This window comes from Phyllobates terribilis, unplaced genomic scaffold, assembly GCF_046119375.1.
Source record: "Phyllobates terribilis strain yellow unplaced genomic scaffold, ASM4611937v1 Scaffold_46__1_contigs__length_10046794, whole genome shotgun sequence".
Taxonomy (NCBI): domain Eukaryota; kingdom Metazoa; phylum Chordata; class Amphibia; order Anura; family Dendrobatidae; genus Phyllobates; species Phyllobates terribilis.
Genome location: NW_027362806.1, coordinates 21,903 through 46,646, shown reverse-complemented (window position 1 = coordinate 46,646; position 24,744 = coordinate 21,903). Strand labels below are relative to the sequence as shown.

The 24,744-nt window shown below is 45.5% G+C and overlaps 1 protein-coding gene across 1 annotated transcript; it reads right to left on the bottom strand.

Annotated features, from left to right (window-relative positions):
* Window positions 1-3,158: 3,158 nt before the first annotated feature.
* LOC141191496 (PIH1 domain-containing protein 1-like) lies at window positions 3,159-23,095 on the bottom strand. The gene is made up of 10 exons (XM_073661392.1): window positions 23,021-23,095; window positions 21,735-21,865; window positions 21,458-21,524; window positions 21,044-21,229; window positions 20,626-20,687; window positions 20,464-20,545; window positions 5,848-5,947; window positions 5,070-5,117; window positions 4,578-4,668; window positions 3,159-3,308 (listed from the first exon to the last, which is right to left on the bottom strand). The coding sequence occupies exons 2-10, from the start codon at window positions 21,813-21,815 to the stop codon at window positions 3,159-3,161; spliced, it is 867 nt and encodes a 288-aa protein (XP_073517493.1). The 5' UTR covers window positions 21,816-21,865; window positions 23,021-23,095.
* Window positions 23,096-24,744: the final 1,649 nt, after the last annotated feature.

Here is a 24,744-nt window from a genome sequence, read left to right as displayed (position 1 = left end):
TATTGTGATTGGCGATGTTCCATCCACTGATTCTGAGAATGAAGAAATGGGGAACCTATTAGCTTTTTTTCCTGCACAGTTGTGCTCCCACCCATTGCGCAAAAATACCCTAAAAAAAATACCCTAAAAAAATGCACGTACTCAAATTGTTAATTGGGAGCAATGATGAGTGTGAAGGGATATAATATCTTGATTGGCGATGGTCCGACCTGTGGTTCCGCCACCGATCCCAAGAATGAAGGAATTGAGAACCTGTAAGCTTTTTTTTTCCTGCACAGCTGTGCTCCCAACCACCCACCCATAGTGCAAAAACTAAAAAAAACAATAGATCCAACTGTACTCAAATTGTTAAATTGGGAGCGTGAAAAAAATAATGCATCCACTTCTTTCTAAATTAGGCTGTCAGACCCCCAAGAATGACATCCTAGTAATATGCCATGACTTATACCTCTTTAAATGTATGCAAAGGATAAACCTGGATATCCAGGTATACGTTCTATTGATTGATTTCTATAAGGGCCTATTTACACATGTAAATGTGTATCTGCTACGGACATGAATGATCGGCTGCAGCCCTTCCACTTGGCCAGTCAATGGATCCGCAAATCACAACAAGTAATTCAAGGAAATGGAAAAGTAAAAAAAAATTTCTAGTAACATTGCATAGCGTACCGGTGATTGCGCTATTTAACTTGCCATCAGTGATTGACGGCATATAAATGGTTAAACAGCAGTGATTCACGCTCCGCTCTGGCCGCTGCTGTTACAGCAAGATGTCAGCTGTGTAGGATGGGGGCTCTGCTCCTGAGCCCACCCGAAACAGCAATCCAATGGACGGTTTCACACACCACATTATCCAGTGGTGTTTAATTTGCTTTTCTATTTAGGAAACAATAATCCGTTTTAATAACGTTTTCCTTCTCTGGTATCTAGGAGCCATTTCAGCTATTTGTAAAGGGAATCTGTCAGCAGGTTTTTCTTGGCTATTCTGAGAGCAGCATGATGGGGTGAGCGCCACACTAGGAGTAGGACCACCGAGCCCAGAGCTATTGCAAGACGTGCAGACAATATATACCAGGTATGAATGAATCCAATACAACATTATTGTTACTTAGGAATGAACCTACTTGGATATAATACATCCCTTGATATGTATATACCAAAAGGTCATTATCTTGGGAATGCCTATATTGGCTTTTATTATTTGGGATTATATCCTTTTACTATGTGACCTAGGATATACTATCAGTATGCATTAGCACAATTGGAGCTACTACTATTTAGCCCTGGTGTCTCTGCAATTCAAATATTTACATTATACCTCCTCACTATTATATGGTATTACTATATATATGTGTGTGTGCTCTTTTCTTTGCCGCCATGTACCCAAATTATTATAATAAAGGTCTTTTTTAACACATTGACCCCTTGTCGGATGTACTATATATTGGTTGTTGTTGAGAGCAGCATGATGTAGAGACAAAGACCCTGATTCTAGGGACGTCTCACTTACAGGGCTGCTGGTTGTAGTTTTGATAAAAATCACACTTTTATTAGCAGAAGATTATCACTAGAGGACTAGTAAACCTGCAGCCAGGTAGTCCAACCACGCCCCCACCACTGATTGGCAGTTTATATACAGTGTACACAGAAAGCAGCCAATCAGTGGTGTGGGTGGGGTTATTATACAGAGCTCAGCATTCAGAGATCTGCATGAGAAAAAAAACCTGCAATTTTATCAAAATAACACCAAGCAGCCCAGTAAGTGATACATCGTTGGAATCAGGGCCTCGGATTATGCTGCTCTCAAATGGGGTAGCAAAAACCTGCTGACATATTCCATTTAAAGGGGCAGCTGCTACTAAATCCAGACATGGTGCAAAATTTAAATTCTGCTGCAGATTTACTGCTGTAGATTTTTAATTCCTAAAAATCCCTGTAGATTCAGAGGATCTCAACCTTTTCAATGCAAATTATTTTCAAGACTTATTCACAGATATTATGAAATATTACAGTAGAAATTAAAAAAAAAAAAAAAAAAGCACAATACCTAAACCCCTTCCTTGGGAAAAATATACGGCAAGTATAAGAAAGACAAAAATGTATTCTGGAGTCATATTGAAGTGTAAATAGACTTGTAACCATACAATGTAAAAGAGCAGCGAATGTAGGTAGGATCCACTGGATCTATATAAGAGGAACGATTTCCAAAGCTGATCTTCTGAGCCCACCGCTATGCTGGCTGCACCGGCATTGTTATCGTCAGCACCTGGAATATACGTCACGTTTAACTGCAGCTCATAGAACCAAATGATAAGACGCAGAGCAGTGCGAGGCTTGTGACTCGCTATACACAAAATATACGACATGTTTGATGAATGGCATAAAGGAAAGCCGATGCATTCAGATGTCTCTGGGCAACTATATGTTGTGATAGATAAGTTCCTGTCAGGGTGAGGGGCAGCATCCTATCTGCTCACTCATCATGACAGGTTTACAACATGTTGACTCATGGACGTGATCAGTCAGTCAATCGATGACATAGATGCACGTTCTTGATTCCGACAGGTAGGTCAGAAATGTCCGTCTAAAACAGTTTACCTTCACCCATCTAGGATGGATGGCTGCTGACATCGTTGGCCATTATGTCCATACGCAATTATTATCCCCTAATTGTGATGTACAGCACAAATTTATATTGTGGTACCGTGTTAGCCAGAAAATTTGATGTAAATACCTTTATGCCCAAAAATGGCAAAAGTATTCTCGGAGTGATCCCTTTATTGGCTAACCAGAAAGAAAAATAAATAAATATATATATATATACAAACTTACAGAGCACACAGGCTCCTTCTTCAGGCAGGATTACAAATATTATGAATTCATGTGTAATATTGCCTGAAGAAGGAGCCTCTGTGCTCTGAAAGCTTGCATATATATATTTTTTTTCTGGTTAGCCAATAAAGGTATCACTCCGAGAATACTTTTGCCATTTTTGGGCATAAAAGTATTCACATAGAATTATCCCCTAATTAAAAGAATTTATTTTTGCTAAATAAATGTATACATTTTTTTAAATTTTATTTTATACATTTTCTCAGAGAACCTCTTTAAGAAGGAGATTTCAGAATGGGCTATAAGACATGTCCAGCTTTGCTTTATTGTCTCATCTTACTGTCCTTGTTGAACTGAGCTCCACTTTGTTCTTGGATGATATTGTAAGGAATGAAGACGTCTAGATGATACAAATCGGGACGTCTGACTATTCTGTCTTCACCCAAGTCCAACACAAGAGATCTAGCAGAAGACTGTAAAGAGAAGACCAGCGTGGTAACAACGCTTATGTCGCTGAATGCTTCTGTACGGGAAAGACAGTTGTAACCAACAAGTGCACAAAAATCTAAACTTTTATCTTGATACGTGGCCAACTAGAAGTTACTGTGTAGCTCCACACGTCTCATACATTAAATCTGACACGTGGAGGAACTGCTCACAGAAAATGCTGCAAATATTTTTTAGGATTCACACTGCATTAAAAGGGGTTGTCCACCACTTTAATACTAATGGAATATCCTTAGGATAGGTCATCAATATTAAAGTGCCAGGCAACCCCTTTAAGTGAGGCATAATGAATGGTACCAGAATTTCAGATAACGTAGCCTTCATTAGGCAGAAGGCCCACTCGGTTATATGAAGAAATCTGGGGTCCCCAAAAGCAAACCCAGTAATCACCAGATTCCCGTGTGGTGACTACTTAATCTGCTTTTTGGGAAGACCAGAACTGACCCCTATATTTAACCAAGTGGGTCCCATCAAGCTACATTATCCTGTCTGATGAAGGCTACATTAGCTGAAACATTCTTCATCTTCATTATGCCTCATTTAACGCAATGTGAATCATGGACATGAGAAAAATGAAATAAAAAAATAAATACATTTAAAGCATTTTCTGTGCGATTCCTCCAAATGTCGCATTAATATAGAAAAAATAAAGAGCGGCGTGTTCTACACTATTGCAACAAACCTCTTTCATCATTTATATCATCATTATACCATCATTTATATGCACCAGCACCATGAGATCAATGGCACTATATAATTAAATAATAATAATAATATATACATCTTCCCACCAGCTTGTTTTCCCTCTATCTCCTCTGTGGATCTATGAAGCCAGAACTGTCAAAGAAGAGGTGATGGTGGAGATGGAGGGGAAACAAGCAGGGGGGGAGGTTTATATAAATGACTGGTCCCGCCGTGAAGCACTGGGCGTCTGTGCTTGGTTTGAACAGTCGTTCTCTGCTGACAGTCGTTTACAGAGATCTTCTTTCCCATTCCAACAGCTTGCAAACAACCCACCATGGTATGAAAAAAAAAATTATATCATCATCATCCAGCAAATGTGTCACAGCTGCCAGCAATTGGCTACTGTGGACACATCAAAGCTGTGATGATAAAAGTTGGCAGAGGAGGACCGGTAGCACGAGGTTGGCACAGACTTTTAATAAGGGAAGACTATTGGAAATCACATGAAATACAAAAAGGTCACAATCCTAAACCACATCTGAGGGTCTCACCACTTTAGGTAAAGAGATTTCAGCCACCAGAAAACTTGGGTGTCCTACAGGAGGTTCCGCCACAATCATGTAATCTGGTTTCACGGATGAACTGATAAAAAAAAGGAAGGAAGCAGTATAATGCAAGGGTACACCATCAATTTATGATCTGTTGGGGTCGATCTCTAATATAATAAAGGGGCACTGATGCTGGTAATGAGGAACAGCCCCTTTCACAGTCATTCCCTGCACATTGGCATCATGGCCTCCACTGTGCAGCGGAACGACAGCATAGATCCAGCAAAGTGAATGGGCTTAGCTGCAGTTCTCCTGCACAGTGAATATCCGGGTAGCTGCCCACACCAGCATATTCTTTAAAAAGGGCAGCTGGGTTACTTCCAGGCTGCAGCCCCCTTATTCTTGGAGTCCAAGAAGTTGGATATCCTATATCTTTTGTAAGATGTGATTCTAAAAAAAGTAAATGCATGCATTAAACCTCAAAGTAACCCAAACCTTTCAACTTCTGAGATGAGGGACTTGCTTGGAGTTAGCTGGGAGGGTCTGTAGGAAAAAAATAAAGACCATAAAGGCATAATAGTTAAAACAAAAAAAAAAAACAATGTCCACATTGTTCTTGCACCATAACAAGCCATTCTGCAACTTCCCCCATCTGTTGGGTTTAACCCATCACCACGAGGAGTGGCGCTCCCCCATCTGTTGGGTGTAACCCATCACCACGAGGAGTGGCGCTCCCCCATCTATTGGGTATAACCTATCACCTCAAGGAGTGGCGCTCCCCCATCTGTTGGGTGTAACCCATCACCACGAGGAGTGTAGCTCCCCCATCTGTTGGGTGTAACCCATCACCACGAGGAGTGGCGCTCCCCCATCTGTTGGGTGTAACCCATCACCACGAGGAGTGGCGCTCCTCCATCTGTTGGGTGTAACCCATCACCACGAGGAGTGGCGCTCCCCCATCTGTTGGGTGTAACCCATCACCACGAGGAGTGGCGCTGCCCCATCTGTTGGGTGTAACCCATCACCACGAGGAGTGGCGCTGCCCCATCTGTTGGGTATAACCTATCACCAGGAGGAGTGGCGCTCGTCATACTATGTGTCCCTAGGGGAAATGTGGTATTATAAGACATCCAATCAATTGAATGGCCGACCATGTACTGCATGGATGAGCGAGGAACATCAGAGAAGAAGCCGCCGATGCTCAACAGCAGCCTACTCTGTCGTCTTTTACAGACTGTATGCCATAGACTTGTACCTTAAAGTTGGGACTTACCCCATTATGTCCATTTCCTGAATCATCGGTTTTGATTTGGTTCTGATATTCTGTTCAAAAATGGATCCCAGGAACTTCCGATTTTTCAGCATTTTCCACTCTGAAGGGAAACCATAGATGATTAACAGGGTCGGACTGGAACTGAAACTCAGCCCTGGCATGTGAGAGCACGCAGGTCCGCCCGACGCGCATTGAATGTGAAATATTTTCGTGAATGATTTGGGTATATGTCACAATAAAAATTGCTGCAAACTGCACTTTATCATCGATAGACAAAAACTGACATCATGTAAAATATAAACTTCCCTCCAGTAAAAGGACATATTTGTAATATAGAGCTCCAAGTTCCCAAAAACGCTATGTTTGATAGTACCAGGAAAAGTGAATCCTTGCAGATTTGAAGCAGTTTCATGTCTATTCTTTCAGTATTTTTGCAGCGTTTCTAAAGAACGGGAAAAAAAAAAATCTCAAAAAACGCAATATCAAGGGGATTTTCCTGCTGAGCAACACGATTTTTGTGCAGAAATGTTCTTCCCTTGACAGTGTCCGATCGGACGGTTCGACGACGATTGGTAAACGCGGGGTTAAGAGCCAGAATACCAGGTAAAAAGCCATTTTTGAATGCCTCACAGCGTCAGAAACGTCTGCAGGGGCCAAAGAACATTGTAAATGGACCATTGAACAATGGAGAAATGTTATATGGAGCGATGAGACACGCATATCCATCTTTGGCAGCGACGGTGTCCGCTACGTTCGACGACGACCTGGAGAGGACTGGTTGCCAGAGGGTACAGTACCCACCATGAAGCCTCCTCTGAGTGTTATGGTAGGGGGCTGCGTGTCCAGAGATGCAGGTGGTAGGCTGCAGGTAATTGAAGGAACAGTTAATGCTGAAAAGTACATCAAGGACGTCCTTCAGCCTAAACTCATTCCTTCGGCACGTGATGTATTTGGTGAAGGGACACCGTTTATTTTAAGATGGAGCCCCATGCCATACAGCAAAAAAATGGCTCTCTTGGTTCAAGGACAAAAATGTCCAGCTATTGAATTGGCCAGGAAACAGCCCAGATCTCAATCCTATTGAGAATCTCTGGGTTCGGCTCAAAAGAGCGGTGTCAAAACAGCGGGATCACACAAGCAGGAACTCACTGCAGCCATCATCAAATCATGGCTTCATATCATCACACCATCTGATTTACACAAACTGGTAGATAGCATGCCAAGTAGATGCCAGGCAGTCATCAAGGCCGAGGGCTATCCAACTGAGTATTAACATGTAGTGTTAGATATGAAAATAGGACAAATCAATGGCTTTTCTCCCACAGTCATCTGAGTGACAATAGTGTCCAATTTGTTGACAAATTAACAAATTTCCAGCTAATATTGTGTTTCTATATGAGATTTTATTTCTACTTAAAAACTTTACTGTGAAATCAAAAACATTCATGAAATTTGTATTGGTATTGGCAAAATGCTAAAAATTCATAAATCTTGGGGGTGTTGCCTCAATTTTGGCCACTAGTGTATAGAGTTCCTCAGTATATTTATATGTTGTCCCCCATCACCTTTTTCATCTCTCCTTACAAGTATGCCTTGTATCTTAATTAAAACATGGTAGTAAGTAGCATATTAAACCCTTTTATAATGGGTAGTGTAGAATCGCTGCATATTTCAGGGTTATGCGCTCCTGAGGACTCATTAGTGCTGCCCTCCTCAGGCGAAACCTGGTTGTGACCTCGTATAATAGGGGGCTAGCCGGTCTCACCTACCAGTTTGGGTCACAAACCATTTTTCGTTTGCTTTGATGTTTTACTCATTGTTTATTACGTTTACACCCCAAATCTCTCCTAATCCTGGAGATCAAACCTATGAAAGCAATTTATCAATGATCGTAACACCTCTATGAAGGGTAATTATCATCTCCTTCATAAATATACATTTATATGTATAAATACATATGTGGTCAATGCATAGTACTGGCACATGACATATCACTTTCCAGGACCTTACAAAGCACCAGGAACATTCATAACAAGAGGAGGAGAAGCGATTCTGGCAACTTAATAGGAAAGGATTCTTTACAGTTAGAGCAGTCAGACTGTGGAATGCCAACCACAAGATATAGTAATGGCAGATAGCATAACAGCATTTATAGAAGGGCTGGATACTTTTTTAACAAAACATGACATTGTGGGTTATAAATAATCTAGTAATAGAAAATGTATAACTTTGGAGATAGACCAAGGACATTAAAGTTAAAACTTTTTCAACCTATGTACAGTTATATGAAAAAGTTTGGGCACCCCTATTAATCTTAAGCTTATTGTTTTATAAAAATTGGTGTTTTTGCAACAGCTATTTCAGTTTGATCTATGTAATAACTGTTGGACACAGTAATGTTTCTGCCTTGAAATGAGGTTTATTGTACTAACAGAAAATGTGCAATCTGCATTCAAAGAAAATTTGACAGGTGCATAAGTATGGGCACCCCACCAGAAAAGTGACATTAATATTTAGTAGATCCTCCTTTTGCAAAAATAACAGCCTCTAGTCGCTTCCTGTAGCTTTTAATGAGTTCCTGGATCCTGGATGAAGGTATTTTTGACCATTCCTCTTTACAAAACAATTCCAGTTCAGTTAAGTTTGATGGTCGCCAAGCATGGACAGCCCTCTTCAAATGATCCCACAGATGTTCAATGATGTTCAGGTGTGGGGACTGGGATGGCCATTCCAGAACATTGTAATTGTTCCTCTGCATGAATGCCTGAGTAGATTTGGAGCGGTGTTTTGGATCATTGTCTTGCTGAAAGATCCATCCCCTGCGTAACTTCAACTTTATCACTGATTCTTGAACATTATTGTCAAGAATCTGCTGATACTGAGTGGAATCCATGCGTCCCTCAACTTTAACAAGATTCCCGGTTCCGGCATTGGCCACACAGCCCCAAAGCATGATGGAACCTCCACCAAATTTTACTGTGGGTAGCAAGTGTTTTTCTTGGAATGCTGTGTTTTTTTGCCGCCATGCATAACGCCTTTTTGTATGACCAAACAACTCAATCTTTGTTTCATCAGTCCACAGGACCTTCTTCCAAAAAGAAATTGGCTTCTCCAAATGTGCTTTTGCATACCTCAGCCGACTCTGTTTGTGGCGTGCTTGCAGAAATGGCTTCTTTCGCATCACTCTCCCATACAGCTTCTCCTTGTGCAAAGTGCGTTGTATAGTTGACCGATGCACAGTGACAACATCTGCAGGAAGTTGATGCTGCAGCTCTCTGGAGGTGGTCTGAGGATTATCCTTGACTGATCTCACCATTCTTCTTCTCTGCCTTTCTGATGTTTTCCTTGGCCTGCCACTTCTGGCCTTAACAAGAACTGTCCCTGTGTTCTTCCATTTCCTTACTATGTTCCTCACAGTGGAAACTGACAGATTAAATCTCTGAGACAGCTTTTTGTATCCTTCCCCTGAACAACTATGTTGAATAATCTTTGTTTTCAGATCATTTGACAGTTGTTTTGAGGAGCCCATGATGCCACTCTTCAGAGGAGATTCAAACAGGAGAACAACTTGCAAGTGGCTACTTTAAGTAGCTTTTCTCATGATTGCATACACCTGGCTATGAAGTTCAAAGCTCAATGAGGTTACAAAACAAAAAAAAGTGCTTTAGTAAGTCAGTAAAAAGTAGGTAGGAGTATTTAAAACAAGAAAATGATAAGGGTGCCCATACTTATGCACCTGTCAAATTTTGTTTGAATGCAGATTGCACATTTTCTGTTAGTACAATAAACCTCATTTCAAGGCAGAAACATTACTGTGTCCAACAGTTATTACATATATCAAACTGAAATAGCTGTTGCAAAAACACCAATTTTAAGAAAATATTAAGCTTAAGATTAATAGGGGTGCCCAAACTTTTTCATATGACTGTAACTATGCAAGTATGTAGAATGCACATTAGGAAAATGCTTGAAATGCAATTCCCTATAATATTATTTTACAAGTAATTTCCTCTTAATTTTCGGCTTTGTAAAGTGCTAGTTATAAGCCCAATCTATGGATCTAAAAAGTGCAAAACACTCCTGAAACACTTGTACGTATGTTCTATAATCTCTATTTCTTATGGTGCCTAAGGGAAGCCGTAATGATAAGACTCCTGCTTGGTAACAAGTGCAGTTGTTTGCCTCCATAATGAAAGTGAATTACCAATGATGAAAGGGTTAATACTTGGACCCTGCATCAGTAATTGTTAGAACCTTGCTGTTAGGTTTTTTTTTCCTTTGCTGGTCACATGACCTTGTTGGCCTATTTAGTCCTGCTCCGCCCTTCTGGCTTTGCTGGACTTCATTGTATATCTACTTTCTAGCTAGCCTGTGCTCTGTATCTAACTCTGTTAGTTTGCTTGGTCTACGGACCTCTATGTTCTATCTATTTTGTTTGTTCGTCTGTCTGCTACTATTTCTGTTAGGAGGTGTCCCATATTCCTCCCAGTCCTTAGTACTTGTAGGGATTCCCTCCCCAAATCTATAGGTCTCCGTACAGACTAGATTAGGACTTTAGCAGGTCTGATCGCAGGATCAGGTTCCCTGTTACATCGTAGGGATTCAGCTGAGTCTTATAGTAGGGACAGATCTCCTCTCTTTCCTTAGCTTTGGTAGCAGAACATAACAGTAAGTCCAGCCTGCAAATTCTCTAAGGAAAGATTTTTTTTGTTCCATCATGGTGTCGGTTCAGGATTTGGTTCATCGCCTGCAGGGACTCTCTCTGGAGGTGGCCGAGCTCCGTCAGCACGTGAGTAACTGTCCTGGAGCACATTTCTTGGAGCCTAAGGTATGTTTGCCGGATTTATTTTTTGGTGAACATCGAGAATTTTTTTCATTTAAAAATGCTTGCTTATTGTATTTTCGTTTGAGACCCAAGTCCTCTGGGGATGAATCCCAGCGCGTAGGGTTCATAATGTCACTTTTGCGCAAAGAGCCTCAGGAGTGGGCCTTTTCTTTGCAACCTAGTGATACATGCTTCAGATCAGTGGATAGTTTTTTTTCTGCTTTAGGACTATTATATGATGATCCTGACCGTGTGGCATCAGCCGAGACTGAGTTGAGACGTTTAAAACAAGGATCAGGTAATGTCGAAAAATATTGTACTTATTTTCGTCGTTGGTCCACTCAAACAGGGTGGAACGATTCTGCTCTGAAAAGTCTATTTCTTGCTGGGCTCAGTGAAAAGGTTAAAGACCTGCTAATTGCTTATCCTACACCTGAAGATTTGCAACAGGCTATGCAATTAGCTATACGGGTGGATAGAAGACTGCGTGCAAGGGTTAATGAGAGCAAATCCTCTGCTATGTCAGTTTCTGGTTATGAGAATGTGTGTACTAACAGTGGTGAACCGATGGAGATTGGATCGGTGGCACCTCGCTCTCAAGAAAAACACCGTCGTTTTTCAGAAGGCTTGTGTTTCTATTGCGGGAAATCTGGTCATTTGATTAAAGGCTGTGAGCTTCGTATGAAGAAAGAAAAAAAAAATGGTCAGTCACGCCCGTATTGCCTGTTTAAATTCCAAGGGTATATTTTTAGCTGCTTCCACGATTGCTCAGGAAAAATTAATGGAATTTCGGGTGTTTGTTGATTGCGGGTCTACACTGAATGTTATTGATGGGGGATTCGTGGAAAAACTCAATTTAAAACCTGAACCTTTATCATCCCCCATTGCTGTGGTTTCTGTGGATGGCTCCCCTTTGAAGAATATTACTCTCAAGGTCAGTGAATTTCCTCTCACTATTAATGGTGTTCACCATGAGAAATTGGATTTGGTAGTGTTGAATAACTTGCCTTCTCCAGTAATATTGGGATTGCCCTGGTTAAAATTTCACAATCCTGTACTGGATTGGTCTACCAGTGAAATTAAATCCTGGAGCCATAAATGTTATGACAAGTGTTGTAACGGGCGTATTGCAGCTTTGGATAGGGGAGAATTGCCTGTTCCTATTCAGGATTTTTGGAGAGTTTTTTCTGAGAAAGAATCGCAGGTTTTGCCTCCCCATAGAGACTATGATTGTTCTATTGAATTTGTCCCTGGAGCGACTCTTCCTAAAAGTCGTTTATTTAACCTTACTATTCCTGAGAGGAAGGCTTTGGAGGAATACATACAGACAAGTTTGGCCGCCGGTCACATTAGGCCCTCTAAGTCTCCTGTGGCGGTTGGATTTTTTTTTGTAAAAAAAAAGGACGGCGGTTTACGTCCTTGTCTGGATTTTCGTGAGATTAACAAAATTACGGTACGCAATCCTTACCCACTGCCATTGATTCCTGATCTGTTTAACCAGTTATTGGGGGCCAAGTGGTTCTCTAAAATTGACCTTAAGGGGGCATACAATCTGTTGCGCATGAAGGAGGGTGATGAATGGAAGACTGCTTTTAACACTCCTGTGGGTCATTTTGAGAATTTGGTTATGCCTTTTGGTCTTACTAATGCTCCTGCATTTTTTCAGAATCTGATTAATGACATCCTTAGACCTTTGATCGGTAAAAATGTGGTTGTGTATTTGGATGACATTTTGATTTATTCGCCAGATCTGGAGTCTCATTGGCGGAGCGTGCGTGAGGTATTACAGTTATTAATGGACAATTCGCTTTTTGCTAAGCTGGAGAAATGTGAGTTCGCTGTACAGAGAATTAGTTTTTTGGGCTACATTATCTCCAGCAAAGGTTTTGAGATGGATCCGGTTAAGGTTCAGGCTGTGCAGGAATGGCCTAGGCCTATTGGTTTGAAATCGATACAGAGGTTTTTGGGTTTCGCCAATTACTATAGAAAATTCATAAAAAATTTTTCTAGTATTGTCAAACCTCTGACTGATCTCACCAGGAAAGGTGCTGATGCGGTTCAGTGGTCTTCTGAGGCCATTGAAGCTTTTGTGTATCTCAAGGAGAGGTTCACCTCTGCTCCCATCCTTATGCAGCCTGATGTTACTAGGCCGTTTTTGGTTGAGGTTGATGCTTCCTCTGTGGGGGTTGGCGCAGTATTGTCTCAGGATAACGGGGATGGATTACATCCCTGTGCATTTTTTTCAAAAAAATTTTCGGAGACTGAATTGAATTACGATATTGGTAATCGGGAATTATTGGCTATTAAACTCGCATTTGAACACTGGCACCACTTCTTGGAAGGTGCGGAATTTCCCGTTCAGGTTCTTACGGATCATAAAAATCTGATATATCTTGACGCTGCCAAGCGCCTGAATGCCCGTCAGGCTAGGTGGGCACTGTTTTTCTCGCGGTTTAATTTCTCCGTTACTTACATCCCTGGTACTAAGAATGTTAAGGCGGATGCCTTGTCTCGCAGTTTTTCTCCCATAGTCGGTGCTGAGAATGAGGAAAACATTTTACAAGAAGGTGTTGTGATAGCTGCTTTAGACTCCGTTTTGGAAGATGAGATTCTTAAAGCTCAGGAGAATGCCCCATCTAACACTCCTCATGGGAGGTTGTTTGTGCCTGGGACCTTTAGGAGAGATTTGTTTGTTGAGTGTCACGAATCTCGGTTGGCAGGTCATCCCGGAATCTCTGAGACCAAGAGACTGGTGGGTCGCAGTTTTTGGTGGCCTGGATGGCAGAAGGAAGTCATTAAGTGGGTGCGTCAATGTACTATATGTGCTAGATCTAAGTCCTCACATACTCCTGCTGCGGGGTTGCTTTGTCCTTTGGAGGTCCCCAGTGCTCCTTGGACACATTTGGCTATGGACTTTATAACTGACCTTCCCCCCTCTGAGGGTTTTACTGTCATCTGGGTGGTCGTGGACCGTTTTAGCAAGATGTGTCACTTGGTTCCCTTCGTCAAACTGCCCTGCGCTAAAACTCTCGCTAAGGCCTTTGTCAAGGAAATTGTCAGACTTCATGGCGTTCCTACTGACATTGTTTCTGATAGGGGTCCTCAGTTCGTGGCTCGTTTTTGGCGTGCCTTTTGTGACAGGTTGGGAATTCATTTGTCGTTTTCGTCCGGATATCATCCTGAATCTAATGGCCAGACAGAAAGGAAAAACCAGGATGTTGAGCAGTTCTTGCGTTGTTTTGTGGCAGACAATCAAGAGGGGTGGTCTGAGTTTCTGCCACTTGCCGAATTTGCTCTGAACAATCATACATCTTCTTCTGCTGGTTGTTCGCCTTTTTTTTGTTGTTCTGGGAGACATCCGTCGTTTGGGTCGTTCTCCAAGTTGGGATCTGCCGTGCCTGAGGAGGAGAATTTTTCCGGTGATTTGGAAAGAGTTTGGACGGATGTGCGTGGTAATCTTCAGGAGGCCAACAGAAAATCTAAAGACTACTTTGATAGGAAACGACAGGAGGTTTTGTTCGCTGTTGGTGACATGGTTTGGTTGTCCTCTAGGAATCTGCGGTTGAGGATTCCTTCTAAGAAATTGGGTCCCAAGTTTGTAGGGCCCTTTAAGGTGCTTCAGGTTGTCAACCAATCTGCTGTTAGGTTGGAGGTTCCTACCTCCTGGAGAATTAATCCGGTCTTTCATGTCTCTCTGTTAAAAAAAGCTGTTGTGTCGGATTGTGACGCCTCTGCCTCTGTTCCTCCGGTGGTGGAGGACGGGGAATATGAAATTTCTCGCATCCTTGACTCTAGACGGTATAGAGGTAGTTTGCAGTATCTTGTGGCCTGGAAAGGTTTCGGACCCGAGGATAACTCTTGGGTGAGGTCAGATGATGTTTCCGCGTCCAGACTTATCAGAGTGTTTCACAGGAGATTTCCTGATAAGCCTGGTCCTAGGGGATCCGGAGGATCCTCTTAGAAGGGGGGGTACTGTTAGAACCTTGCTGTTAGGTTTTTTTTTCCTTTGCTGGTCACATGACCTTGTTGGCCTATTTAGTCCTGCTCCGCCCTTCTGGCTTTGCTGGACTTCATTGTATATCTACTTTCTAGCTAGCCTGTGCTCTGTATCTAACTCTGTTAGTTTGCTTGGTCTACGGACCTCTATGTTCTATCTATTTTGTTTGTTCGTCTGTCTGCTACTATTTCTGTTAGGAGGTGTCCCATATTCCTCCCAGTCCTTAGTACTTGTAGGGATTCCCTCCCCAAATCTATAGGTCTCCGTACAGACTAGATTAGGACTTTAGCAGGTCTGATCGCAGGATCAGGTTCCCTGTTACATCGTAGGGATTCAGCTGAGTCTTATAGTAGGGACAGATCTCCTCTCTTTCCTTAGCTTTGGTAGCAGAACATAACAGTAATAGCCCTTGTAGTAACCATGACAACTATTGTGAGGGCATAAACAAGTGTCATAAAGAAGATTCCATAAAAGAATGCCGCGCTGCCACGATCAGCGCCATTACTGATAATGCGCCTGAGGACCTTGAGCTTGACCATCCCACGTAATGAGCCAACGTTGGTGTAATTTGGAGGTTCTAGCAGGGAAAGGGGTTGTCTTCTTAGACACCCCGGGGGGAAGGGAAGGTAACAGAGGGGGGGTCACCAAAACAGGATCCCCTTCTGTTACTATGTACAAACAGCTGCTCTTCTTTGGGAGTTCATGGATGGATACTTGACTTTAATGGGTGATAAATTGGGAGGGGGAGGGGATACTCATCCTATTAGGGGTTATCTATAATGAGCAACCCCTGTAACCAAGTACCCAACTTCTTGAGAGACGGAGCTGGATCTGTAAGGGAGAAGTGGTAGATCCACCTGGGAAATCAAATCAACTAAATTCGTTCCAGCAACAAATGTGGTGACAGATATCACAGCCAGATCTCTCCCACATCCAGTTTATCACGTTAATAGTCTATATTTGTTATGTCGTTCTCTGTAAATATGTAGAAATTCTAAAACTCCGTCATATATCGGCACTAACTCTCTAAGCCCAAGGGAAGGGCAGCCCTCCAGCCATGGTTCCCTAGAGGTTTCCTCCACAGGGGGTTTTCCTCTCCTGAGCGCTGGAGGGTGACTCTTCGTGAGTCGAGGGTTGTGCCATTTTCGGTGTCATGTAAATTTAAATAAAGTTGAGAACGTTTGACACCTAACTGCAATGCTTTGTGTATTTATTTTGTATGTGTCTGATTCATTTTGTTTGGGAGTCGGGGTCCATCACACTTCACTGAGTCATACGTCTGGACATCTGCCGCCAGCAGTTTTGCCCCAGGGGTTGCCCCTGCTCTGGGGAGTTTGATGGAGCAGAGAAGACAAGAATTACAGCACTCATCCTCAGAATAAGGACTTCTATTACAGTACTACAAGCAGCTTCCTCGCCTCATTCACACAGTGAGTATTTTGGGCACTAATTTACATCAGTATTTGTAAGCTGAAAACCAGAGGGGAACAAACACAGTGAAAAATAGTAACTGAAACACTTTCACCTCTTCTGTTTTGGATCCACTCCTGGCATCTGCTAACAAATACTGATGCAAAATATCGCCATGGAAGTGCTCTAAATTCTTACTGACTGATTTGACTGTTTGAGTTGCAGTCAAGCAACAGAGGTTGCAAGCGTTAAAGGAGTTTTCTGGTATCAAAAACCCCTGTCCCCCTTGCCATTTTTCTCTATCCTGAACCTGTGCTGCCTGCCCGGATCTCAGACTGTCTGACCTAGTCCTTGTCTTCGCTCTCCTGTGTCTGGTACCCTGGTACCTCCGGAATGCTGCTGCAGTCCCGGGGACTGCCCTGAAGTTGTACCTGGTGTCTATCGGCGGCCCAGTCTATCCTCACCACCAGTGGTTCTAGTGGAGACCCAGTAGACACCTAGTCACAACCCTCCCGTGGGGCAGTGGGTCCATATCCACCAGTGTTACACCCACATAGCAAATGTGGTACCAATATTCAAGAAGGGGATAACATCTGAGCCTGGAATTTATAGGCCGGTAAGTTTAACTTGTACTGTGGGCAACATCTTTGAGGGTTTGCTAAGAGATACTAACCTGGAGCACCTCAATAAGAATAACCTAAACATATGATTATGAGGGATCTGTCCTGCAAACTAATCTGAAAAGATTCTATGGGGAGGTAAGTTCTAGGTTGGACCAGGGAAACTTAGTGGATGTTGTCTATCTGGACTTTTCAAAGGCATTTGATACGGTGCCATACAGCAGGTTGGTACATAAAAATGTTCAATATATTACAGTGCCTACAAGTAGTATTCAACCCCATGCAGATTTAGCTGGTTGACACATGCAGAATTAACTTGGCATTGTGACATTTGTACTGTAGATCAGCCTGGAAGTGGGAAATGCACTGCAGCAAATTTTTTTTTTTTTTTAAAACGTTAAAAGTTAATTCAGAGTGTCATTTATTATTCAACCCCTCAAACCACAAGAATTCTGTTTGGTCCTCCTAAAGTATTAAGAAGTAGTTCAGGCACCAAGAATAATGAGCTTCACATGTGTGGATTAAAGATCTCTTTTGCCAGCCTTTTCTATTTAAGACCCTCCCCAAACTTGTGAACAGCACTCAGACATGGTCAACATGGGAAAGACAAAGGAGCATTTCAAGGCCATCAGAGACAAGATCGTGGAGGGTCACAAGGCTGGCAAGGGGTACAAAACCCTTTCCAAGGAGTTGGGCCTACCTGTCTCCACTGTTGGGAGCATCATCCGTAAGTGGAAGGCTTATGGAACTACTGTTAGCCTTCCACGGCCTGGACAGCCTTTGAAAGTGTCCTCCCGTGCCGAGGCCAGGCTTGTCCGAAGAGTCAAGGCTAACCCAAGGACAACAAGGAAGGAGCTCCGGGAAGATCTCATGGCAGTGGGGACATTGGTTTCAATCAATACCATAAGTAATGTACTCCACCGCAATGGTCTCCGTTCCAGACGAGCCCGTAAGGTACCTTTACTTTCAAAGCGTCATGTCAAGGCTCGTCTACAGTTTGCTCATGATCACTTGGAGGACTCTGAGACAGACTGGTTCAAGGTTCTATGGTCTGATGAGACCAAGATCGAGATCTTTGGTGCCAACCACACACGTGACGTTTGGAGACTGGATGGCACTGCATACGACCCCAAGAATACCATCCCTACAGTCAAGCATGGTGGTGGCAGCATCATGCTGTGGGGCTGTTTCTCAGCCAAGGGGCCTGGCCATCTGGTCCGCATCCATGGGAAGATGGATAGCACGGCCTACCTGGAGATTTTGGCCAAGAACCTCCGCTCCTCCATCAAGGATCTTAAGATGGGTCGTAATTTCATCTTCCAACAAGACAACGACCCAAAGCACACAGCCAAGAAAACCAAGGCCTGGTTCAAGAGGGAAAAAGTCAAGGTGTTGGAGTGGCCTAGTCCAGGGGTCTCAAACACGCGGCCCGCGGGCCGCATGCGGCCCTTGAGGTTGCTTTATGCGGCCCGCAGGCACAGACCCCTTGACGATCCCGACCTGGTCCAGGAGGAGCCGCCGACAGCAGCGCTGAATTGCCACACAGAGACTGTCTCCCAGCACTGCATTTCCAATGCCAGCCGCTGGCCAATCAGAGGCCAGCAGCTGATATCTGCGTGTCGGCGCAGCGAGTATGACGTCATTGCCATATGCAGATGTCAGCTGCTGGCCTCTGATTGGCCAGCGGCTGGCATTGGAAATGCAGTGCTGGGAGACAGTCTCTGTGTGGCAATTCAGCGCTGCTGTCGGCGGCTCCTCCTGGACCAGGTCGGGATCGTCAAGGGGTCTGACTCTGTGGTGCCTGCGGGCCACATCTGCAGGAAGGCCGCCGAGGGAACGGAGGACAGGTGAGAACCATCTTTTTTTTTTTCTATTTTATGTGTGTGAAGAACAGCACAGGGGGCATATAGCCACAAGAGGGGACTGGATGGGGCACATAGCCACAAGATGGGGACCTGGATGGGGCACATAGCCACAAGATGGGGACCTGGATGAGGAACATTGCCACAGGATGGGGACCTGGATGGGGCACATAGCCCCAAGATGGGGACCTGGATGAGGCACATTAGTACAAGATGGGCGCCAGGATGGGGAACGTTGCCACAGGATGGGGACCTGGATAGGGCACATAGCCACAAGATGGGGACCTGGATGGGGCACAGAGCCACAAGATGGGGACCTGGATGGGGCACAGAGCCACAAGATGGGGACCTGGATGGGGCACAGAGCCACAAGATGGGGACCTGGATGGGGCACAGAGCCACAAGATGGGGACCTGGATGGGGCACAGAGCCACAAGATGGGGACCTGGATGGGCACAGAGCCACAAGATGGGGACCTGGATGGGGCACAGAGCCACAAGATGGGGACCTGGATGGGGCACAGAGCCACAAGATGGGGACCTGGATGGGGCACAGAGCCACAAGATGGGGACCTGGATGGGGCACAGAGCTACAAGATGGGGACCTGGATGGGGCACAGAGCCACAAGATGGGGACCTGGATGGGGCACAGAGCCACAAGATGGGGACCTGGATGGGGCACAGAGCCACAAGATGGGGACCTGGATGGGGCACAGAGCCACAAGATGGGGACCTGGATGGGGCACAGAGCCACAAGATGGGGACCTGGATGGGGCAAAGAGCCACAAGATGGGGACCAGAGCCACAAGATGGGGACCTGGATGGGGAACATTGCCACAGGATGGGGACCTGGATGGGGCACATAGCCCCAAGATGGGGACCTGGATGAGGCACATTAGTACAAGATGGGCGACAGGATGGGGAACGTTGCTACAGGATGGGGACCTGGATGGGGCACATAGCCACAGGATGGGGACCTGGATGGGGCACATTAGTACAAGATGGGGACTTGGATGGGGAACATTACTACAAGATGTTTTCCATTATTACTATATGATGCTAATTGTAAGACAATATTACTGTATGTGGCCAATTGGGGGAAATAAAATTGTAAAAAAAATCAAAAATAAAATAAAGCATGAAAAAATATTGGGCACTAAAAATGCTGTTTTATATGTAAACTAAAGTAAACACAAAAAAGTGCACGTTTATTATCGCCACATCCATAACGACCCAAGCCATAAAAAAATAAACACGGCAAAAATGTTCAAAAGGTGTATACAAAAAAAATGGTATCACTAAAAATGTCACATTGAACAAAGAATGCGGCCCCCCAAATTCAAATTTTTTCCATGTGCGGCCCATATACCCAGCCGAGTTTGAGACCCCTGGCCTAGTCAGTCTCCTGACCTTAACCCAATTGAAAACTTGTGGAAGGAGCTCAAGAAGAAAGTCCACATGAGACACCCAAAGAACCTAGATAACTTGGAGAAGATCTGCATGGAGGAGTGGGCCAAGATAACTCCACAGACCTGTGCCGGCCTGATCAGGTCTTATAAAAGACGATTATTAGCTGTAATTGCAAACAAGGGTTATTCCACAAAATATTAAACATAGGGGTTGTATAATAATTGACCCACACTTTTATGTTTAAAATTTAATAAAATTCAACTGAGCAACATAACTTTTTGGTTTGTAAGATTTATGCTTCTGTTCATTAAACCTACTCTCGTTTGCAGTTTGAAGGCTCTAACTTATTTGCATCTTATCAAACCAGCTAAATCTGCAGGGGGTTGAATACTACTTGTAGGCACTGTATATGGTAAACTTGCTCCACGAAAGAACAAGTCCTTGTGTGGTCGATGGAAAAAATCAAGGAAAATATCAGTGATGCGGTCGTTACCTCTTGACAGCTCCATTTCGTACTTGTTCTCTAGTCCCTCCATGGCCACGGTGATAAAAAATTCCCTGAAAAGCTCATTATTCTAATAAAAAAATACAAAGTAAGGAGCTGACACAAAGCAGAGCAGACAGCTTGTATGTCGGAATAAGCAATTGTAGTTACCTTAATTTTCTCAAAGAAGGTGCCATTAATCACTATGTCGTACGCCATGCAGCCGCTTCCACCTGTAGGACAAAGTGCACCAGGACTTAGATACTTTGCGGTGCCGACTCAATCCATTGACCTTAGTAGGGCTGCTATGAATAAGTGGTATAAGTTCGTAAAGGGGAATCCAAGTAGTGGACAATCCCTTTAAGTCCCAAATCTAAACAAAAAAAGCTCAAAAGTCAACAACAAGATGTCAAACTTTATTCCGCAGACTGGAAGTGGACCTACCAAAACCTGTGGAGATGGCACCTTTGACCATTAAGGATTAGTAAGTTGTAATACTTGCTATTTTAACCCCTTTAAGGATATCTCTGGACTACCCCTTTAAAAAGAGACGTGCTGTATTTAAAAAAAAAACAACAAAGAAACGTACTATTATCAACTTCAACGTGGGGCTCTCCAAGGCTCATGGGGACTCGATAGCCGGAGGGATCATCAGATTCCAGGATGCTGACTAACTCCTGCTCCGTCAGGTCCGGGGGCGCTGAGATCTGGTTCGACTTGCAGATGTTAATAAAGATTTTGGTATTTTTGGATGTGCGAGTTTTAATGCAGAAACCTAACACAGAAATAAAAACAAAAAGTGAACAAAAGCACAATAAAATCGGCAAAAGCCAAGCAGCATTTACATGTAATCAACTGCATAAGAAAAAACAAATGTGACCCCCCCACGTTGGTTGCATCATGTGACCGTTGCAGTCAATAAGACCCCACTGCCCCACTGTGGTATCTGTCACATAATATGCACAAAGTAATCTGGATAATAATCAGAGGATGCCCATCTCACCCGGCCGGGGTCTGATCTGTCTGCTTTCTGGTAAGTTCGGTATTCTGCTCTGTATCTCCTGTTTGGCCTGAAATGAGGCAACAAGTGAGAATCAGTGAGTAACATGAACAGGATGGTTCTGCAAACTGATTTTTCCTGCACCAAAATAGTACAACTGTGAGGGGACTAAAACCAACAATACACATTAGGTAAATGTTGGAGACTGCCGCGCCCCCGGCAGCTGACGGAGGAGACATTCACCCGGTGATTGCTGGCCTCTCCAATTCATCTTTCGTACCTTCATCAGCATCTGTTCATACAGCGCTTCCTCCATGTTTGTGTTCATTTCTGCAGACAGCAGCGACTTGTCAGACGCCATTTTTTCGGTCAAAGACAGAAGCTCAGGGATCTTGTTTTATAAGAGAAAACCTGAAAAATGAAAATATGTATTAATCTTCTCCACAGACAACGACAAGGGGAGAGTGCGGGAGCCCGACGGCCCACGACACGAGGGGGTGCGGGAGCCCGACAGCCCACGGCACGAGGGGGTGCGGGAGCCCGACAGCCCACGGCACGAGGGGGTGCGGGAGCCCGACAGCCCACGGCACGAGGGGGTGCGGGAGCCCGACGGCCCACGGCACGAGGGGGTGCGGGAGCCCGACGGCCCACGGCACGAGGGGGGGGCGCGGGAGCCCGACGGCCCACGACACGAGGGGGTGAGGGAGCCCGACGGCCCACGACACGAGGGGGTGAGGGAGCCCGACAGCCCACGGCACGAGGGGGGGGCGCGGGAGCCCGACAGCCCACGGCACGAGGGGGTGCGGGAGCCCGACAGCCCACGGCACGAGGGGGTGCGGGAGCCCGACAGCCCACGGCACGAGGGGGTGCGGGAGCCCGACAGCCCACGGCACGAGGGGGTGCGGGAGCCCGACAGCCCACGGCACGAGGGGGTGCGGGAGCCCGACAGCCCACGGCACGAGGGGGTGCGGGAGCCCGACAGCCCACGGCACGAGGGGGTGCGGGAGCCCGACAGCCCACGGCACGAGGGGGTGCGGGAGCCCGACAGCCCACGACACGAGGGGGTGCGGGAGCCCGACAGCCCACGACACGAGGGGGTGCGGGAGCCTGACAGCTGACGACACGAGGGGGTGCGGGAGCCCGACAGCCCACGACACGAGGGGGTGCGGGAGCCCGACAGCCCACGACACAAGGGGGTGCGGGAGCCCCGACAGCCCACGACACGAGGGGGGTGCGGGAGCCTGACAGCTGACGACACGAGGGGGTGCGGGAGCCTGACAGCCCACGACACGAGGGGGTGCGGAAGCCTGACAGCCCACGACACGAGGGGGTGCGGGAGCCTGACAGCCCACTACACGAGGGGGTGCGGGAGCCTGACAGCCCACGACACGAGGGGGTGCGGGAGCCTGACAGCCCACGACATGAAGGGGTGCGGGAGCCTGACAGCCCACGACATGAGGGGGTGCGAGACCCTGACAATATTGGGAGTGGGATTCTGCACACCTACAGCTAGCTACTTATTGTCCTGAATGTAGTAATCACCTTGGCACATTCCCATCTTCTTACCTGTAGTACAGACGCCAAACACCACTACTCTGACTGCAATCACCCAGCTACAGCGTCACCACGCCTCAGCAGCAGCGGAGCGTCTAGATTGGAGTAGATTTCTTGAGGGGGAGGAGTGATTTCATTCTATCATGACGTCACCGGAAGGGGCGGGGCTTCTCAGTCCAGTGGACGCTCTTCCACCTGCAGCTGCAGCAGTGCGCACATTGTGCCGGGACCGGAGGATGGTGATGAGGAGCTCGTGTTCAGCGTTGTGCTGTGAGGACTGAGGCGGAGAGAACTGACCATGTGAATAAATGCTGTGCTGGCATAAAGGGGGGTGGTGTGAGGGGCATGGGGTGGATACTGCATCGTGGGCACTTAGCCTAAGTAGCAAGGGCTCCATTTCCGCATGTCCCTGGCAGGAAAACGCATGTACAATCCACATGCGTTTTTTTCTGCCAGGGAGATGCAGAAACGCTCAAAAAAAAATCCGGAGCATTTCTGCATCGTGGGCACATAGCCTTACATTCAGGCTATGTGTCCACGAAGCAGAAATGCTCAGGATTTTTCCTGAGCGTTTCTGCATCTCCCTGGCAGAAAAAAACGCATGCGGATTGTACATGCGTTTTCCTGCCAGGGACATGCGGAAATGGAGCGTTATTCACTGACATTTCCGCATGCGGGTTGACAAGCGCTTTCCAAGCGATTTTAGCATCACTTGGAAAGTGCTTGTGACAACTAGGTCACACTATATAAATCCATGCAAACAGCATGGATTTATATAGTGCGACCAGAGAGAGTGGTTAAAAATAAAAAAATAAATGTATACTTACCCTCCGATGGCCCGCGGTGTCCTGCTTTACACTCCGTTCTCCCTTGCCGACAGCGGTGGATTGTAAGACCTGCCAACGTCAGCGTCGCGTGACCCGTCACATGACTCTGACGTCAGCGCAGGTCCTTCATCGCGAAGTGCCGGGAAGCAAGCAGGAGCGCAGCGCGGGCCGCCGGAAAGTAAATATATATTTATTTTTTATTTTATTCTAGATTTTTTAATTGTACCTGGGTGTCGATGAGACTCTCCTCTCCTCTACACCCGGGTACCATCCACACATTAGAACGCGCCAATTACACAAGTACAGATGCAATCTTGCGAAATTGGCGCGTTCTAATGCAAGTCAATGGCGGCGAAGACACAGCACTTCCGCAAAATAATTGGTAGTGCTACATTTTTTTCCGCAATAATAATCCGCAGCGGAAATTTCAGCAGCATGTGCACAGCACATGCGGATTATCATTGGGGAACATTTCTGCCCTTCTACCGTGCGTTTTTAATGCGTTTCCGCAGCTGCAAAAACGCTGCAGAAACACATTAAAAACGCATCGTGGGCACACAGCCTAATTATATGACTCAATATTGAGCACACGTAACCATCTATACACAGCAGGAGGCTGCACGTAGCCATCTATACACAGCAGGAGGCTGCACGTAGCCATCTATACACAGCAGGAGGCTGCACGTAGCCATCTATACACAGCGGGAGGCCGCACGTAGCCATCTATACACAGCGGGAGGCCGCACGTAGCCATCTACACACAGCGGGAGGCCGCACGGCGCCACCTATACGCAGCGGGAGGCCGCACGGCGCCACCTATACGCAGCGGGAGGCCGCACGGCGCCACCTATACGCAGCGGGAGGCCGCACGGCGCCACCTATACGCAGCGGGAGGCCGCACGGCGCCAC

What these genes read in the sequence shown, in the direction of transcription:
- LOC141191496 (XM_073661392.1), bottom strand. Translation starts at nt 21,815, where the DNA reads ATGGCGTCTGACAAGTCGCTGCTGTCTGCAGAAATGAACACAAACATG. An exon ending in ACAGATCAGACCCCGGCCGG is followed by an intron (nt 21,230 to 21,457) that starts GTGAGATGGGCA and finishes TTTCTGTGTTAG; the next exon opens with GTTTCTGCATTAAAACTCGC. An exon ending in AAATCTCTTTACCTAAAGTG is followed by an intron (nt 3,309 to 4,577) that starts GTGAGACCCTCA and finishes TTCTCTTTACAG; the next exon opens with TCTTCTGCTAGATCTCTTGT.